This window comes from Schistocerca americana, chromosome 4 (genome assembly GCF_021461395.2).
Source record: "Schistocerca americana isolate TAMUIC-IGC-003095 chromosome 4, iqSchAmer2.1, whole genome shotgun sequence".
NCBI classification, from domain to species: Eukaryota; Metazoa; Arthropoda; class Insecta; order Orthoptera; family Acrididae; genus Schistocerca; species Schistocerca americana.
In genome coordinates this window covers 215,236,903-215,258,247 of record NC_060122.1, presented here as the reverse complement: position 1 = coordinate 215,258,247, position 21,345 = coordinate 215,236,903, and the positions used below count along the sequence as shown (strand labels likewise).

General features: G+C 41.3%; 1 protein-coding gene across 1 annotated transcript in view; it reads left to right on the top strand.

The window, feature by feature from the left end:
* The window catches only part of LOC124612850 (glutamate receptor 1-like), a 502,148-nt gene that overhangs the window by 257,921 nt on the left and 222,882 nt on the right, over positions 1-21,345 (top strand). The window contains exon 3 of the mRNA XM_047141279.1: positions 17,482-17,609. Coding sequence (XP_046997235.1) covers positions 17,482-17,609 — 128 coding nt within the window. The remainder of the gene's footprint in view (positions 1-17,481; positions 17,610-21,345) is intronic.

Here is a 21,345-nt window from a genome sequence, read left to right as displayed (position 1 = left end):
GGACTATGCGAGAGGCGTTCAATGAATTCGAAAGTAAAGTTCTATGTACTGACTTGGCAGAAAATCCTAAGAAATTTTGGTCTTTTGTCAAAGCGGTAGGTGGATCAAAACAAAATGTCCAGACACTCTGTGACCAAAATGGTACTGAAACAGAGGATGACAGACTAAAGGCCGAAATACTAAATGTCTTTTTCCAAAGCTGTTTCACAGAGGAAGACTGCACTGTAGTTCCTTCTCTAGATTGTCGCACAGATGACAAAATGGCCGATATCGAAACAGATGACAGAGGGATAGAGAAACAATCTAAATCGCTCAAAAGAGGAAAGGCCGCTGGATCTGATGGGATACCAGTTCGATTTTACACAGAGTACGCGAAGGAACCTGCCCCCCCTTCTTGCGGCGGTGTACCGTAGGTCTCTAGAAGAGCGTAGTGTTCCAAAGGATTGGAAAAGGGCTCAGTTCATCCCCGTTTTCAAGAAAGGGACGTCGAACAGATGTACAGAACTATAGACCTATATCTCTAACGTCGATCAGTTGTAGAATTTTGGAACACGTATTATGTTGGAGTATAATGACTTTTCTCGAGACTAGAAATCTACTCTGTAGGAATCAGCATGGGTTTCAAAAAAGAATGTCGTGTGAAACCCAGCTCGAGCTATTCGTCCACGAGATTCAGAGGACCATAGACACGGGTTCACAGGTAGATGTCGTGTATCTTGACTTCCACAAGGCGTTCGATACAGTTCCCCACAGTCGTTTAATGAACAAAGTAAGAGCATATGGACTATCAGACCAGTGATTGGATTGCAGAGTTCCTAGATAACAGAACGCAGCATGTCATTGTCAATGGAGAGAAGTCTTCCGAAGTAAGAGTGATTTCAAGTGTGCCGCAGGGGAGTGTCATAGGACCGTTGCTATTCACAACATACATAAATGACCTTGTGGATGACATCGGAAGTTCACTGAGGCTTTTTGACATGATTCTGTGGTGTATCGAGAGGTTGTAACAATGGAAAATATCACTGAAATGCAAGTGGATCTGCAGCGAATTGACGCATGGTGCAGGGAATGGCAATTCAGTCTCAATGTAGACAAGTGTAATGTGCTGCGAATACATAGAAAAATAGATCCCTTATCATTTAGCTACAAAATAGCAGGTCAGCAACTGGAAGCAGTTAATTCCCTAAATTATCTGGGAGTACGCATTAGGAGTGATTTAAAATGGAATGATCGTATAAAGATGATCGTTGGCAAAGCAGATGCCAGACTGAGATTCATTGAAAGAATCCTAAGGAAATGCAATCCGAAAACAAAGGAAGTAGGTTACAGTGCGCTTGTTCGCCCACTGCTTGAATACTGATCAGCAGTCTGGGATCCTTACCAGATGGGGTTGATAGAAGAGATAGAGAAGATCCAACAGAGAGCAGCGCGCTGCGTTACAGGATCATTTAGTAAACGCGTAAGCGTTACGGAGATGATAGATAAACTCCAGTGGAAGACTCTGCAGGAGAGATGCTCAGTAGCTCGGTACGGGCTTTTGTTAAAGTTTCGAGAACATACCTTCACCGAAGAGTCAAGCAGTATGTTGCTCCCTCCTACGTATATCTCGCGAAGAGGCCATGAGGATAAAATCAGAGAGATTAGAGCCCACACAGAAGCATACCGACAATCCTTCTTTCCACGAACAATACGAGACTGGAATAGAAGGGAGGACCGATAGAGGTACTCAGGGTATCCTCCGCCACACACCGTCAGGTGGCTTGCGGAGTATGGATGTAGATGTAGATGTAGATTCTTCAAAACATCGACTGACTCTGCTGTGGGTTTGCTCTGTTGTGGCCCATCAGCTGTCTGCATGTCAAGAGTCAGCATTGTCTTTCCATTGGAAGGACAACACTACTTTTTCAAGACTGCATGGAAATCCACTACCTCCGTGTGCATTTTCTTTTACTGCTCAAACTTTGAGAAAGACACTGCAATTTTACTGTGATGAACGATCAGGACTGTCTTTATGGACTGTGAGAAAATTTTAGCTTTTGACCAACATTGTATCGATAAGTGTGTGCATTTGATTTCTGTGTTTGTGTAATTATGAAAAATTGTTTTAAATCTGTATTAGCCACAGCGCAAAACAATTTGTAAAATGTTTTATGGGGAGCATGGGGGCTATGTAAGTAGGCTGTTTAGGTTTTTATATTGATAACGCCACGTAGCGCTCTGTATGAAAATCACTGGCTGTGCTGTGTGCAGTCTGTGGTTGCGTGGCATTGTTGTAATATTCGTTATTGTAGTGTTGGGCTGTTGGATGTGAACAGCACGTAGCGTTGCGCAGTTGGAGGTGAGCCACCAGCAGTGGTGGATGTGGGGAGTGGGATGGCGGAGTTTTGAGAACGGATGATCTGGAAAGAGACAGTAAATTTGTAATATTGGATATCATTGACTGATATAGATATTATGATTTTTGAACACTATTAAGGTAAATACATTGTTTGTTCTCTATCAAAATCTTTCATTTGCTAACTATGCCTATGAGTAGTTAGTGCCTTCAGTAGTTTAAATCTTTTATTTAGCTGGCAGTATTGGCACTCGCTGTATTGCAGTAGTTCGAGTAACGAAGATTTTTGTGAGGTAAGTGATTTGTGAAAGGTATAGGTTAATTTAGTCAGGGCCATTCTCTTGTAGGGATTATTGAAAGTCAGATTGCGTTGCGCTAAAAAATATTGTGTGTCAGTTTAAGCACAGTCATGTATAATTTTTCCAAGGGGACGTTTCAAAGTATCGAGGATTTAGGAAGCTATGTCTCTCGTGGATGAATTACATTTTTCAGGCTTCCAATAAAACCCAGTTTGGCATTTTCTTTCTCTGCAATTAATTTTCAGTGAATCAATTTACCTTCCTGCAGAAGCATTTACAGTTGAAACCGTTTCCCGGAAGACAGTGTAGATCGAAAAATAATGTGTCCTTCTGCTTACTTATAAGCTATACTTTGTGACTCAACTTTCCCACCGAGAAATATGGGGCAGTGGCTAGTACATTTAACTCGCATTGGGAAGAACGAAGCCACAAACCCTTATCCTCTCATTCAACTTCAGGTTTTACGTGATTTCCTTAAATCACTTCAATCAGATACCGGGATGTTTCCATTGAGAAGGCCGTGTCGGATTTCCCTCGCTATCCTCTCGTAATTCGAGTTTGTGCCCCGACTCTAACGATTTACTTCAACTTTACCTGTGAAACCTCCCCTTAGAAAATTTTTATAAATGACTGTACTGGTTAACGTCTTACGTTATTTGATTTCCAAACAGCTGAACAAAACTGAACGTACTCAGACATTTATCTCTTTACTTATTCTGATCATCATTACACTGGCACACAATATTTTTTTTTAGCGCAACGCAATCTGACTTTCAATAATCCCTACAAAGGAATGGCCCTGACTGACAATAACCTATACCTTTCATGAATCACTTACCTCACAAAAATCTTCGTTACTCAGACTACTGCAATACAGCGTGCGCCAATACTGCCAGCTGAATAAAAGGTTCTAACTACTGATGGCGCTAACTGCTGATAGGCATAGTTAGCAAATGAAAGATTTTGACAGAGAACAAAGAATGTATTTACCTTAATAGTGTAACTCTTCAGGCTTTCCCGACGATCTAATGACATCTTGGGTTGTCGGGTGTTCTGCCGGATATCAGCGTCGTACTTGCACGATATTTCGCTCACGTAGCTCGTAACCTTCATCAGGTGCGACCAGAGGCTGCTCCTCGAGTGGACCTGGTCCAGTATTTATGCCTATGGCCTTCCCCCTCCACCAACGGCTGCAGGCGCTTCCTCTGTGGTCCGCGCCCATTCCCTGCGACCTGCTGGAGCGTTGCTGCTCCGTTTTCCGTCCGCTGCGGTTCTAGGTATTCCCTCTGCGGTCCGCGCCCACCACACCCGCTCCTGGGGGTTTTATCTACGGTCTGGGGTACCAAGCGTTCCCCCTGCGGTCCGCGCCCGCTCACCACGACCTGTTGGAGCGTTGCCGCCCCGTTTTTCGTCCGCTGTGGCTCTGGATGTTCCCTCTGCGGTCCGCGCCCACCAGTCCCACTTCTGGGTGTTCCATCTTCGGTCTGGTGCGCCTGGCAGTCCGTCAGGTGCTCGTTTTCAATCTCCATGTCTCTGGTTCTTCTGTTTGTGCAGTGTTGCAGCTGGCCCCGTTGCTCCTTTAACAATTCCAGAGCCGGATCCCAGGCTCTGCTTAGCTGGTACCCTGTGTCACGGTTCATAAGATCGTCAGCCATTTTAATTTCTATCGATTCTCTTATAACACTGTCCCAAAATCTGGGTGTTTGTGCTAAAATCCTGGTATCCTCATACTTCATGGCATGATCTAGTTCTAGACAGTGTTCAGCAATGGCTGACTTAGTCACCTGTCTTAATCTAGTGTTCCTCTGATGTTCTTTGCACCTGATCTCCACAGTTCTTGTCGTCTGGACAATGTAGGACCTGCCACATTGACAAGGTATATTGTAAATCCTTGGTTTTCGTAACCCCAGGTCGTCTTTGACACTCCCAAGCAGTCCCCCAATCTTGTTGGATGGACAGAAGACACACTTGATATTGTGTTTACGGAGGATCCTACTGACTCTGGCAGAAATAGAGCCAGCACAGGGCAGATATGCCACCTTCTTTGTTTCATCTTGGTCTTCTTCAGGAACCTGTGGTATAGTGGCTGGTTGGAGTGCCCTTTCAATTTGTCTGTCCGTGTATCCATTCTTGGAGAAAACTGTTTTGAGACGTTCTATCTCTATAGGTAGATTCTCTTGGTCTGACAGGGCACGTGCTCTGTGGACCAAATTCGTCAGAACCCCATTCTTCTGTGCAGGGTGGTGACAGCTGCTAGCCTGCAGATATAAATCAGTGTGTGTTGGTTTTCGGTACACACTGTGGCCAATTGATCCGTCTGCTTTCCTCTGGACTAGTACATCCAGAAATGGCAGCTGGCCATTCTTCTCCAGTTCCATGGTGAACTTGATATTAGGGTGGCATGAGTTAAGATGTTCAAGAAACTCATTGAGCCTGTCCATCCCATGTGGCCAGATCACGAAGGTGTCATCCACATACCTAAAGAAGCATGTGGGCTTAAATGTGGCTGTCTCCAATGCCCTCTCCTCAAAACTCTCCATAAACATGTTGGCAACCACAGGGGACAGTGGGCTGCCCATAGCTACACCTTCAGTTTGCTCGTAATATTGGTTTCTGTGCAGGAAATACGTGGATGTCAGTGTATGACTGAACAGGTCCAACAGAGCACCGTCAAATTTCTCTGCAATCAGTTCTAGTGAGTCCTTCAGTGGGACCCTGGTGAACAGCGATACCACATCAAAACTAACCATGATGTCCGAATCTGTGCTGTGCAGTTGCTTGAGGCGTTGCAGGAAATCTTCTGAGTTGCGGATGTGGTGAATACATTTGCCCACATATGGAGACAGGAGACCTTTCAAGTAATTGGCTGTTGTGTACGTAGGTGCCCCAATATTAGTGCAAGTACGACGCTGATATCCGGCAGAACACCCGACAACCCAAGATGTTACCTTAATAGTGTTCAAAAGTCATAATATATATAACAGTTCATGACACCCAGTCTTACAAATTTACTCTTTCTGATGGACACACATCCAGATCATCCGCTCTCAAAACTCCCCCATCTCTCTCCTCACATCCACCACTGCTGGCGGCTCACCTCCAACTGCGCAACGCTACGCGCTGTTCACATCCGACTGCCCAACGCTACAATAGCAAATATTCCAACAATGCAAACTAACCACAGACTTCACACACCACAGTCAGTGATTTCATATAAAGCGCTACGTGGCGTTACCAACATAAAACCCTGAACAGCCAACTTACACCTGCCCTAAACGTCTATTCTGAGCGATCCTTCAATGACTTTGCTACAACGTCTTGCCTTGACCTACGATAGCATCATACGCGAACACGTTCCGCTTTGATCCAAAACATACGAGGGACGTTCAGTAAGTGAAGCTGTACATGTTTTCTGAAAGCAGGTTGATTTTATTCGGGATTCCAGTACACCATGTTATACCTCACCCTATGGGCTAAAAATCCCTATTTTTCAACGTTAATTTCCATACAATGCGACTGCCTTACACCACCGTATTTGGAGGGCCTGTATGCCTCGCATTCCACGAGTCTACTGGTCGACGTCCGGGACAACGTCCAGCCACACCAGTAACCTCCCATCACCCACGCACTGCTGTCCGCGGAGTGCATCTTTCATTGGACGAAATAGCCGGAAGTTGGAAGGTGCAACATTCACGCTGTATACAGTAGATGAGAAAGAACAGTCCAGTGCAGCGTTGTAGGCTCCTCTACGGCGCGCAGACCTGTGTGAGGCCTTGCGTTGTCATGGAGAAGCAGATGTTCGTTTGGATATTGCGACGACGAACTCGCCGAAGTCCAGCACTGTGGTGGCGATGCCGACGACGCCTAGCCCAAAGACTCACCGTGCTTTTGTTCACTACCATGTCTCCGCAGAGATTCTGCAAGCGCGAATATCTGCGATGTTCTCGCTCTCTCCAAAATAAACTCAGTGATAGCTCTCCGCCTGAAACCCACCTCCGTTACAAATGCCATTTTGAAGGCTACATATAGAGTCGCCAACCACCGGAATTCCATGAATCTATAGGGCTGATGTGGGAATATTTCACTACGTCCCACAGCTAATTCGGCATTTTTTCAACCGTAACTGGAGGAGAGAAAAAACTTTTTGCGTTACTGACTGAACACCCCAGCAATTTCGTGAGCAGCAACGGTCGTATCTCGCGGTTTTTCACTGTTATGTAAGCCGTGCTTTTCGTCTGCTCAGACGCTCTTAATTTACCACAAAGGTAGTCCGATTTTACGTAAAGCCATATTTTGTTCATTAGGCTACCGCCTGCAAGTGTATTAAACGCTTCCTGATTGTTAAATCCTGCCTAGTCGTCGAATATGTGGTGTCTAGGAAACCTGCTTTCTCGGATCACTAGACAACAATTCAAAGAAATCGTAATAATGAGTTTTATTACGAAAAAGTAAATGACAGTACTTAACTCTGAGAATTAAAGAGATGTGTCGCAAGCAAAGAGAGACAGGCACAATAAACAAGTTTCTTCAGTATATACAATTCCTAATACAAGCGCAGTAATACAGTTGACGCTTCTATTCAGGTCGCTTGTGTTGCAGATTCTCTTCGTCTGAGCAGCGACCAGTTGGGCGCTGAGCTTATGTCCTCTTCACATAGAGGACGCTTCTGTCGCGTTGTCGTCCTGAAGATGTGTTAATATTTGACGTTAAAGTAACTTATTAGTGGATTTTTATTGATCTCAATCTTTCTTCCTGTGTTATTGACTCGAGTGTTCTATTATTTGTGAGTTTGCTTTCGTCGTTCGTCTAAGCCTCGCGCCTCAGTAGTGTGTTTACATTTTGCGGCGTGCACTGCAGCTGTAGCGGTTATAAGCTAAGTACTGACAAACTTATTTTTGCTCTGTAATACAGTTATTAAATTTTACTAGATTTCAGTGGTATTGCGTGCCGTTTGTGGCGAAATAACGACCTAATAAACTTTTGTAATAGTTCGATCGCTGTGTTTTTTAGAGTTTTCAGTGTGTTGAAGTCGTTTAGTAAATTTCGTGCTTTAGTTTTCAACTGACGTTTATTATTCTTTCTATTTAAATATTTCAGTAAAAATTTCATTCAGTGTTTTAACTTCGCTTACTGTTACAGTGGTCGTTTTAATTTTTTGGTTTTAGTTTGTAATTTTGTGAAGTTTTGCTGGTATTGGTATTGGCTGTGTTGTAGTAGTATTAATACAAGTAGCTGCTTTCTTAGTAGGCAGAGAATTTCGAGACCATTATTGTTAGTTCTTAAATAGTTCTACTGGTGTAACTGAACTTTGGTAACGTAGACGTATAGTTTTTTTTCAGTAACTGTAAAATTTTTCCATGAGTGAAAAGTGTGGGCTCTGTCGTAGGTTGGTGAGTAGTGGATTACGGTGTGAGATTTGTTCAAAGTATTTTCATTGGGGAGAATGCAGTTGGGTAACCAGTGGTCATTTTAGGGAGATCCTCTCCTGGGAATATAGAATCTGTAGTAGAAGCAAGTTAATAGAGGAGCAGGAGCGTAAGATCTGTGCCCTTCAGGTGCAGTTACAATGAGCAATGGAGGAACTAGATAGGTTGAGGAGGGTGAAGGGTGGTGGGGAATGGGAACTGACAGTTGGCAAAAAGGTAGCTAGGAAGAGGAGGTATTCAGACAGTTTTACTTTGCATACATGCAATAGATACAACCAACTGTCAGAGTTGAGTGGAGAGGAGCCTCGTGTAGCTGTGGATGTAGGGAACTTGCAGCAGTCCTCAGCAATTAGGAGGCCAAGGTTATTTACAAAGTCTAGCAGAAAGAAGGTTCTGCTGCTAGGTCGTTCCCACGGTAGAGGTGTGGGCCAGCAGTTGCAGGAAGTGTTGGGGAGTGAGTACCAGGTCACCAGCATTGTGAAGCCGAGTGCAGGGTTGGCTCAGGTGACTGAAAACATAGGGAAGTTATGTAAGAATTTTACGAAGGAGGATCAGGTAGTGATAGTGGGTGGAGTAGGGAACAGTCTCGATAGGGAAGTGGTGACTTGGTTAAGATAGCAACTCAAACTGGTGGCACAAATGTGCATTTCGTGCAACTGTTTAAGCGTCATGATCGGCCTCACCTTAATGTGGCCGTTAGGCGCGTTAATGTGGGGCTGGGGAGGGCACTGATGGCGGAGGGCATGGATCACATCTCAGTGGTACCAGTTGGGTCTATCGGTAGATGGGGTTTCACTAGGCATGGCCTGCACCTCAATAAGTATGGGAAGGGGAGGCTGGCTAAGCTTATAGGTGACAGTGTAGTGGGTGGTGGTGGTGGTGGTTGTGGTGGTGGTGGTGGTTGTGGTGTCACTCATGGAAAAATTCCTGTTGTAGTTGGTGTTAGAGCTGCATCTTTTTTAGATTGAAGTCAGCTGATAGGTATACCTGCTTAAAGGAAGTCCCTCTAACGAAGGGCACACCTTCAGAAAATGTAATGTTTCCAAGTAGAGAAGGAATTAGCATATTTCATCAAAATATAAGAGGTATTAGAGATAAAGTTAGTGAACTGCTTATAGAGTTAACTCTGAAATTATTGGTACATCAGAGCACCACTTAAATAATTTGATAATTCAGAGGTTTCCTTTACCAGGCTACAGATTAGCTGGCTGTTTCTCAAGGAGTTCCTTGCGGGGTGGGGGAGTGGCTCTGTACTTAAGAAACAGTAATTCATTTGAGTCCATAGACGTATCACGACACTGCACTGAACAGATATTTGAAAGTTTTGCAGCATTAGTTGAATTTAGTGAAACTAAACTTCTAATTGTTGTTGTTTATAGGTCCCCTAATTCCGACTTCAAGGCATTTTTGCTTAAGCTAGAGAGGGTTCTTGATTCACTTTATAGGAAGTACCAGAAAGTAGTTATATGTGGTGACTTCAATATTAATTTTGTATATGATTGTGCAAGAAAAAGGATCTTGGTAGATCTCCTAAATTCATATGATCTGATGCAAATTGTGATTTTTCCAACTAGGGTTCAGGGGAACAGTAGCACAGTCATAGACAATATTTTTATTCATTCTTGATTACTAGATGGGCATTCTGTTAGTAAAAGGGTGAATGGCCTTTCAGAACATGATGCACAAATTTTAACACTAAAAGGCTTTTGTACTCAAACCAATGCCATATTTAATTACAAACTATGTAGGAAAGTTAATCCAACAACAATAGAGAGTTCTTAAAACTTGTCAAGAACAAGAGTGGCAAGATGTTTATAGTGATAGATGATAAATACAATGCTTTCCATAACACATTTCTCATGCTCTTTGAGAGTTGCTTTCCATTACAACATTCTAAACGGGGTACTAGCAGTAATAGACAGCCAGGGTGGCTGACTAGAGGGATTAGGATATCATGTAGAACAAAGCGAGAATTATATCAAAATGTTAGAAGTAGTCACAATCAAGCTACAGTAGCCCATTACAAACAGTATTGTAAAGGGCTCAAAAATGTTATTAGCACGGCAAAGAGTATGTGGTATGCAAATAGAATAACTAATTCACAGGATAAAATTAAAGCCATATGGTCAGTTGTGAAGGAAGTGTCTGGTCAGTAGCACAAGGTCGATGATATAAAGTCAGTTCGCAGCAATAATATTTCTGTTACTAATAAATCAGATATATGTACAGTATTTTATAATCATTTCCTGAGCACTGCCAGTGAATTAAATAAAAATTTAGTTCCTACAGGAAATCATATAAATTTCTTAGCAAATGCCTTTCCGAGATTGATGTCTGAAATACTCCTCTGTGATACAGACAAGAGGGAGATTGAGTCAATAATTAAATCACTGAAGAGTAAGGACTCTCATGGTTATGATGGAGTGTCTAGCAGAATATTAAAGTGCTGTGCTGCACATGTTAGCCCTGTATTTAGCCATATTTGTAATTTTTCCTTTAGGAATGGTCAGTTTCCTGAGCGATTAAAGTACTCAGTAGTAAAGCCGCTTTATAAAAAGGGAGAAAGGGATAATGTAGACAATTTTAGACCTATTTCTGTGCCATCAGTGTTTGCAAAAGTTATCGAAAAGGCTGTGTATGTAAGGTTAATTGATCATTTTATATCACACGATTTGCTATCAAATGTACAGTTCGGCTTTAGAAGTCGTTTAACAACTGAGAATGCTATGTTCTCTTTTCTCTGTTAGGTACTGGATGGGCTAAACAAAAAGTTCGAACGCTTGGTGTATTTTTTTGATTTAACTAATGCATTTGACTGTGTTGATCACAAAATATTGCTCCAGAAGTTGGGCCATTACGGAATAAGAGGAGTAGCTCACAATTGGTTCACTTCTTACTTTAGCAACAGGTTGCAAAAGGTCATTATTCACAATGTTGATAACGGCTGTGATGTGTGATCTGAGTGGGGTACTGTCAAGTGGGGGGTGCCCCAGGGATCAATGGCAGGGCCACTCCCGTTCCTTATTTATATAAATGATATGCCCTCTAGTATTATGGGTAACTATGAAATATTTCTGTTTGCTGATGACACTAACTTGGTAGTAAAGGATGTTGTGTGCAACTCTGACTCGGTTTCAAATAGTGCAGTACATGATCTCAGTTCATGGCTTGTAGAAAATCAACTAACGTTAAATCACAGAAGACTCAGTTTTTACTGTTTCTAACACACAATTCAACAAAACCTGACGTTTTAATTTCACAGAACGGTCATATGCTTAATGAAACTGAACAGTTCAAATTTCTAGGTGTTCAGATAGGTAGTAAGCTGACGTGGAAAGCTCACGTTCAGGATCTTGTTCAAAGACCTAATACTGCCATTTTTACTGTTCGAACGCTATCAAAAGTGAGTGGTACTTCGACACATAAATTAGTCTACTTTGCTTATTTTCATTCACATGTGTGGTATTAATTTTTGGGGTAACTATTCCCATTCTAGAAGGATATTTTTGGCTCAGAAACGGGGGGTTCGGGCAATAAGCGGTGTGAACCTCTTGTTGACCTCTTTTCACGAGTCTGGGTATTTTGACATTGGCCTCTCAATATGTATATTCCTTATTGTCGTTTCTTGTTACCAATATTAGTTTATTCCCAAGAATAAACAGCTTTCACTCGGTTAATACTCGGCAGAAATCAAACCTCCATTTGGATCGGACTTCCTTAACTCTTGTGCAAAAAGGTGTGCAGTATACTGCTGCATCTATTTTCATTAATCTGCCACTCGAATTCAAAAATCTTAGCAACAATCCACGCCCTTTCAAATCGAAACTGAAGAGTTTCCTCATTGGTCACTCCTTCTATTCCGTCAAGGATTTCCTTGAAAAATTAAGCTGATTCTTAATGTATTGCTGATAGCGTTTACTTAAACTTATGGACTGACTATTTTCAGGTTCATGAATATTTATTTTTATCTGTTTATTACTTTTATGTTGTAAGTTCATGTACTGACACGCTCCATGACCTTGGATATTTGCCCCTCAATTTGGTACTACGGAATTTGACGTGTAAACTAAAAAAATAATAATAAATGGGTCGGTCAGTGTGCAATGGGCTGACGACTTGTCACAGCCCCCTATGCTCTGTCCTCTACTGCCGTGCCGGCGCTTGACTTTACGCCATAACACTGACAACCAAGGAATACATCAGCTAGTCGACCACTACGACCTGCCTTATCAATTCATAAAAGACCAGACATTCACAGGATTACTGTTTATTCCGTATATTTCCAGTTGATAATTCACGAGCAGAAAATCTGTTCCATTTTACACAAATGATTGACGTTAGGAATGTATGACTACAATTTAGCGCATATGTGTGATGACCATTCATCAGAACGGTAAAAGTTACATGAATTTACATGACAACTTTAAAATTTTCAGGAACAGTGCTAATGTGGGAAGACATGGTTTTGTTCCATTAGTCGAGAATAAAGGTCATAATAATCTTTCTCTTGTCTCAAGGAATAAAACAATACCATTTGACGGCAGCACTGTTGCTGAAAATTTGAATGTTGTCATTTGAGTTCATGTAACTTTTACCATTCTGATGAAGATCGTCTTAGAGCTATCGATATCTGGTTAATGTAATTTTTTTAAAATAAGTTGTGTGTAACCGTTTGACTGTTACACTTTATATAATTGCCATTAATATTTCATCAACCTGCTCTTTCATACTAGTCAACGGAGGCAAGGATTTCACTGGTTATTCAACTAAGAAGTAAATCGATGCTTTTCTCGTCTATCACATTATCTTTCATTACCCATTTTGGACACTATTCTTCATTTGTTTCTATTTCACAACAATCTTTTCGTTGCTACGTACCTGACACACCATCGTCGTCATCATACAGTATATTCAAACAATGCATTCCTCTGCAGTCATCTTGCCAACCAGTTTTCTCTATTGATATGTCAGATATTTTTATAGGAGCGTTTATTAATAATCACAATAGAAATATCTGATGATTACCGGTACCGATTTAGTAGCAAACCATCTTCCGATAACACCTTCCATTACGACAGTAATGTGACAAGTCAAGGAGCTTTTGGTATGGAATTCAGTAGCATAACATACGACGTGCTTATTGCAGCCGTTGAGGATGAAATGATGTGGAGATTATTTGCTAAAAGTATGAAATCGATAAAATAAAATATCTGTATTGTGAGATCGAGAGTTCATTTATAGACGTTTAAAATAAGGAGTGATCGCGGGTTCTCCATGCAACTACATAAATTTGTAATGCATCCTCCGCTGTATTCCTTACCAGATATCCCATTAAATTCGATTTTTCTGTTAAAAGTTTTTTTTACTACTTTCACCATAAACTATATCGAAAATTCATAAAAGAACTTTTTCCCCATTCTTACGCTTCTGTTTGTCTTGAGTCCAGACAGCCAAACTGCGCTCATTCAGACTGCCTTATAAGAAAAATAAAGAAGAAAAATAAAGAAGAAAAAGTGCAAAAAGCATGATTGCATTCAGTAAATCAAAGATACTTGTCGAACCTAACTTAAAAAACTCCTATACTTTCGCAACTGCTATTTATTTATGTTGGTTCCCCGACGAACGACGCTGCCACAGGCAGGTAGCAGGAGGAGAAACGACCCTTAAGTGTTACTACAACCGAAAAAACTGAAACACAATAATATTTAAATGTGGTGATTACGGAGTCAAGACCAGACGTCTTAGAGCATCCGCATACACATAAAATCAATCCGTGGCTTCTACAGCAACCTGTGTGAAGTAATGTATTTTGGAAGATGAAATCGTCAGCGGGAAGCACTACCCACGTGAACGAATGAATCTCGTCACCTAAAATCGTTTCAGTGGTCTTGATCAAATGAAACCCTCCAAGCCACTATATGTGAAACGCCCCTAACCCGTTAGGCAGAACAGGTTGGGGTCTGTTTTATCTCAAAATTGTAATGTATTGTAATTTAACAACACATTTACAACCAAAGCGGCACATAGCCGAACCTTTGCAACTACGAGATTCAAAGTGCAATTCTTTCACGGTTGAAGGCCTCCATACAAGAAACCTTGAAAATCAACAACATAAAAATGCAGTTACAATAGCAAATAAAACAACTACGTACATACATCACAAAAAGGTGGAAAGCAGATAGATAGACAAACACAAACAAGATGCAATACAAACTGCTGAAGGCCCACAAAAAAATTTCAGGATTTTAAAATAAATTACCATAACCTTTCAAAGGCAGAAGGCTGCAATGTTTAAGCTTTAAAGGTAATTTTAAGAATAAGGTTCCAAGGCTGAAGACCCACAACTAATTTTCCAAAATTTAAAAAAAAAATATAAGCATAAGCCTTAAGTTTTAAGTAGATGAAACCGGACTAAAGGAAAAGACAACACAACGGCAATAACTTTTCAGCAAATATCCACTTGCCGGAATTCAAACTTACTTACATAAAACACAGTAAAACCAAGAATTTTTCTTTTATCATTGGCTGTGATAGATTATAAACAGACAATTAAACACCGGTGCGAAAGACAGTAAAGACAACAGCACTCAGAAGCCTCCAGGGGGTCGGTCTGCCCTCGTTCACTTAGGTGAGACAGACGGTGAGCCCACCTACACTTGATCCGTCAGAACCCAACCAAGGGACAGCCACGGACCGACCGACAAACGACTTGCTTGCCACCAATCGGTACATGAGAAAACAAACACAAAATTTTACGGGCGTGATTATCCACAATGGATATGTATATGCATTACGCTGTCAGAACTACTGCCTGGGCTGGTGGCGCCGTCCTAGTAGAACACGGGCAGCAACGATATATCGCACTCAAAAACTGTTTAAAACACTGGGACTGTTGCACCGAAGAACATTCTGTTCTGTTGTGAGGTAGTACAGGGTACGTAGTGCTAAGAGGAAAACCATTGTCTCTATAGTCTGACAACCTGGTTTCAGTTGCCTGTTTAAAAAATCTGTTCCAGAAACTGGAAGTGTTGGCAACCATCATAGTCTGTTCAATTTCATCCCGTGTCCCTCTTTTAAGCAAAGTTCTACAACTGCCGCCTGACAGTGTTTTGTTCACCATTCAAAATTATATCACAACTCGGCTCTGTGTAAGACGATTTTGGGCTTAGGAAGCATGATATATATATATAAAATTCCATAGGATGGCGGGGCTCAACAGCAGCAGCTGCAGCAGTGTTCTACTGAAGACTGCGGACTGTTGGATCGCCGAACTACCGTATCATGTTGATTTTAGAATCCGGGAACAAACCCGAGAAGACGTTTAATGCTTACCAGTGTTGAAAAAATGTTTTTCGAAAGTCTGAATCATGCTATTACCTCCGGGTGAAATCCAAATTATGTTAACGATCCTTTTATCGTGTTTGTAAAGACAGAGATGTCCTTCTGTTCAGGTCATCAGTCGAACAAAAGTAATAAATAATTCTCTGTAAATTGTAAGAAGTCATTTCGGGTGCAACACTGAAAGTTATACTCCCCCCTTTTTTGCATATTTTGCTACGTCGATTCAAAGACTTTTACAAGTAAACAGTTTCTTTTAATCTGTGGTCCTGAAGACGGAGATAAAGATGCAGAAACAACAATTCACTCATAATTATCACTGGCATTGTTGCATACGAATGTGTCATAGTATACATCGAGTACACAATCAACTCTGTTTTTTCACTGAAAATGATAGAGGTTTGCATAAATCCTGACTGATTAGCTTTATACGGAGCTTTTAGGGGATAACAAGAAGCTTCGTCTTCACATCAACTACAGATTTCTCTGTAGTACTACCTATTAATGACATCTTCCCTAATATTTACATCATCTAAACTTCGTAATTTTTGCGATTTCCTTTTTCATATAATTTCCTGAATGTGTTTAACCATGTCGATGAAGCTTGGAAATCAGTAATGTTCATCATTTTCTGAGTCGTCGTTCAGTCACATGAATCTCCCTCGGTAACAGTGCGTGACTCTTACGATCAGTTCTAAATCTTTCGAATGATTTTTGTTTCACACGTCTGCGAGTTTCACTTTGGCACATATTTCGTACTGCGTGTAAATCTTTCCTCCATTTATACAACCCGAGCTCAGATCTTATGAAACGAAAATGGCTTTTCACACTGCTTAAATTTAACGGTTTTCTTCTTCATTCGTTTACCCAAATACTTTACAACATTTTCTTTGTCGCTGAAAGCTGCTACTCTACATGTTTTCTTTGGGCTTGAGAGGTACTCTGCTTTTGTTCTGGGATCTCAACAATCTTGATCCGAACAATTCAGAGCATTGTCCGTTTAATTTCCTGTTTCTTCTAAAGTTAACACAATTTGTAACGAAATATTGACATCACTGGAATGAACAACCAAGAAATTAATTAATAATAACACATATGCAGGTCTTAAGAAGATCTAGGTGATTTCAGTTGCATACCATGTTCTTCATACTTTATCATTTCAAGGTTGAAAACATTGATATGATTCCACTCTACTGTAAAATTCTGAAACCTACACAGAGCAGGCATATGCCGAGAAGTCTCAAAGAAAATTAATTCTGTTTTATCTCCATTGCTAACCCTTTGCGATACCACAAAAGCAATTGCTAATTATTATGGATATTAAATGAATTGCAGATTCGAACGAATAAAAATTGTGAACAATTGTGTCAGAGTAACTATCAACGGAAAGTGAAATTAGAATTATAAATCACGATCGCGTTGCGCCACTTCATCTGTTTACCGAGGAGCCGTCAATCAAGGATATGTACCTATCGTGTTGCGCATACATTGTCTGATACACCTACAGCAGGGCCGTAAATGATGGAAATCAACTCAGCAGTGTTAGTCTACAAAACAAATCCGTGATAAAACCGAGCAGAACTGAATGCAAACTTGAGTGCAAAAATTAAAGCGTTCGTTATCATTGTCGACGGCAAGTTCTGTGAGTGAATGGAATAAAGCGCACAGCATATCGACGACAATTCCACCGGAGTGCAGACGCTTTCAGTGTACATATATGGGAGCTAAGAAATCAATCGAAAAGCAATTACTCTGTAACAGGCCACCAGATACACCATATTCTTCATACCAAAAAACTCAGAAAATGCCGATGCACAACCACCACAGTTTAGTTGGTAAATTTCTGACTCCACACACAATGTACTCTTTTTTTCTCATACAGCTCGTATTTTTACCGTTTTTGTATCATTGGACGTAATGCGATGTATGTGTCTTTCAGATACTGTAATTGATGGTATTCCACAAATATCTGAAAGCCCTGGGGGCAGCAACTACTAAAAATATTTTCAATTATTTTGCATGACTTCTGTGGTGTAGTTGGAAGTACCTAGATTTAATGGAGACGCATATCTTTGTGTTTCAGTCTGCAGCCAGTTCTCGAGGGGAGTATTTTCGCTACTCGGAGCCGTCAGCCCGGACTCGTTCGACACGCTGCATTCCTACAGCAACACCTTCCAGATGCCCTTCGTCACGCCGTGGTTCCCAGAGAATGTAAGCAGACCGATAAATTTGCTTCCAAAGACCAAATAGATTCTAGAATTTTAGTGCGTCGACTGTGAAGTTTCATATGTGGCACTGATAAGAAATTTTGAAGAAGATTTAGTGAACATTTACGTAACAAGTAGCAGATTAAACGACATTCTGCTTTTTCTGAGCACATAAAATCTAGTGGCCACCGGCCCCCGAAGTTGAAGAATTTACGTGTACTCCGTATCGCCCACAAAGAAAAAAAGCTATATCTTTTAGAGGAAAGAGAATTTCTTAAGGATTTCGGCGCAGGGAAAGTTAGATTACTGAATGATTAACTGCTTAGCAAAATGAGTTTCATTATGATATTATGATACCCACTACACTAACCTACTTCCATGTACTCCACTTTCGCCTAAAGGCGTCGGCAACTCCTGAATACCGCATCATCACGTGGTTGCATATCCACAAGGCGTTGCCTCGCCGGAATGCATCGATCACAGTTTGAACGACAGACGGCAGGGCAAGCACCATCAGAGGTCCTCCGTGTCGGGGGCCTATATCCTCCGCCGTGACACGTGTACGGAACTGAATCGCCACATCTTCCTCGGCGCCCTTGCTATGTAAGGCGCTGCTAGCCAACACGTCGGCAGTTCACTCTACCGAAGCTCTGGGCCAATTCATGCTCCTGCTCTTAGCAGCCAGTATGTCGAGCTCGGTCGGAAGCTATCGCAGCGGGATCTACGACTTTCCAGCGATATCTTGAGACGTATCTATCGACAACTATGCTGAACACTCCACTTCCATTATTAGGGATTATCAGTGGCGTAGCCTTCAACTCCTACTACGTTTATTCCCTGCATGTTCCAGGCGTATGCCTGTTAGTGTCTGAGAAGTTGAGTCATTTTTAATTGAGAAGAGTTTCTCATTTGTTATTAAATCTCTCAAATGTAGTAATTAACCTTTGTTTTTGTTTACCTGAGTCTCATCATTGCTTATTAAACATCTCCCCGTGGGAGATGTAGCCCTTAGCAATACTTCTTTATCCTGAATGTGATGCTACATTCTTCCCTTTATCTTTTAACTGATTTTTTATGTTCTGACTTGTTATGTTTTACTGTCATTTTGAGTTTTATTGTTAGGAAGATTTTAACAGTTTTGTACTTTATACAGGTAAATTTATCCCTACACCGCTTGTGTCTTTGCACTTATTATGTCACTGTGCCCACACTAATTTAATTTTAATATTTCTAATTTTCACCTAATTTATTGTTTTTCACATACGTAATTCAGCTGTGCAAACGGTTTCATTTAAAATCATCACTTCTAAAAATAAAGAATGCCACCATCTACAAGTCAGAAGAATCCAATTTTGTCACGAATCATGATATACTATGAATCAGTATAATTATAGTGTGTGTGTGCCTCCTCGTATTCCCTTGACTACTTACTGCTTTCAGTTCAATTTCAGTTAGTATTTTATAAACCTGGATTGAGCACACAACATTATTGTGAGTCAGTTAATTTCTTCAGCGAGCGTAGTCGGGCGCTCCTTGGCTACCGCCTTATTATCACGTGACTGTCGTAGAGCACACTGCAAGCGGGGAGATGCTATTGGTCCGCTGCCCGCGTCGAAGACATCATGACTCGATCAAGTGATAGAGTTCTGCAACATTTCCATACATATAAACACACACAAAATTCCACGTACCGGCACACCACTGACCACTGAGCAGTAATGTTATATAAAAATCGTGATGATCACGTAATTATAAATTAACATGGACTGCATTGGCATTCCGTTGCAATCTGTTGCTGCGTAAGCTGAACTTCAGTCTCATTTTACTGATGCAAGAGGTGGAGAGCCCAGCAGTTATTTAAATAGCAATCTGTCACTGGAATCAGGCACAGTTATTAAGAGCTTGGATTTAAATTCTGGGGAGAATGGTCCAACTCTCCCTCTTACCATGAAGGTTTAGCTTTTCAGTGATTTTTCTGAATTTACGTGCCACTTCAGGAATTGTCTGACTTACATTGTGAGTGTAATCAAGACATCGTAGCAAACATAATTCAGCACGTAGTTCTTAACAGAGGGAAATGGTCGCAAGCGATAGTAACTTTTACCGTACTCAAAGTACATTTACGACACGCATTAATGAAGTGGTGGACAATGTCGGAAGCTCCATGGGGTAGTTTGTACGCAAGGAAGACAAGATGCCCGAAAATTGAAGAAAAATGCGTACGGAACCGACGCTTGGGGAAGGCACTTTCATTTAATGATAGGCGTGTATCAAAACGTGCAGAGATCCTTTATTTGATTATCGACTGTCGAATCATTAGTTGACACATTCACTAGCAATAAGTGATAGATTGACATGTGATTTCTCTAACCGACACGAAAAAAAGAAGGAACTGTTCTTTCCGAAGAGCAATAGCCATTTTCATTTTCCATCCTTGGAACTTACGAGTATGTTCAAAAAATGTGTGTGAAATCTTATGGGACTTAACTTTTAAGGTCATCAGTCCCTAAGCTAACACACTACTTAACCTAAATTATCCTAAGGACAAACACACACATCCATGCCCGAGGGAGGACTCGAACCTCCACCGGGACCAGCCGCACAGTCCAAGACTGCAGCGCCCTAGACCGCTCTGCAAATCCCGCAGGGCTACGAGTATGTGTCCTCCTTCCTAGTGACCTTCGTCAACGAGTCCCTAAACCATGAACTTACTTCTTTCTGTCCATAAACAAGACTGGCAGTTAAAGTCATGTCCAACCAGCAGTTTTCCTAAATAATTCAAGATTTCTTAAAAATGGATAAATGTATTTCCTGGTCCGTCTTTGGCAGGCAGCACTTTGTTTAAGTGTTGAAAGGGCATCAAGTACCAAAATTATTTCCTTCAACATTAGTCACAGGAACTGACAGTGGAATGAAAAAGTGCGTAAAGTGAATGGCAGACTGAGTCTCGTGCGTAAGGCCTGTAGCTCCCAAATGTGATTTACGGATGCTATACGTTATTTTGAGGCCCCTGATTGGTTTTGTTAGCAGAAGTGTTTGAGAAGATTCTAAGAATAGCCGACTGACTGGAGTTTTAATTTGTTTTTGGTGTTTTTCCAGAATCTAAGTATACCCACATTTCAGTCACCAGTCCACCTTGCTACAAGACGGCCATTCCGTATCATGGAAAATTCTAAGTGTCAACGCAAGTGAAGCATTATATAACTTCTATGGTAAACACGATTGCAGTAATATTACATAAAATCCGACGCCCATACCGACGTTATGCCTGAAAGACCCGCACGGAATAGGCAAAGAGATGCAGGTGAGAAGCGGTGGTAAACTGTTACTGAAACTTATACAACCAGCACCCCAACCAGCTTCCCAGCCTTCCCCTGTGAGTGCTGCTGTGGCCTTACAAATATTTGTAGACGTTGCTCCAAAAATCACTAACGATAGTGACCAAAGGTAATGCTGATTTGCATCTGTACACGCATTACCAGTCTTTAACAAAAACCATTAACCATTTTCACTTAATTTGTTTTGAGAATTTAGTAATAGATTATACCACATAAACCATTTTTACTCTGCTGCGGTGTGTGCTCATGCCGCACATGAGCTCGAACATGGGACCTTTCCCTCTCGCAGTTACCCACGAAACACGTAGGTTCAAGTTCGGATCCCTGTCCGGCTCACAGATTTAATCTGCCGGGAAGTTTCAAATTAAAACTCTTCATCGAATGAAAAGCTTGGCGTTAGGA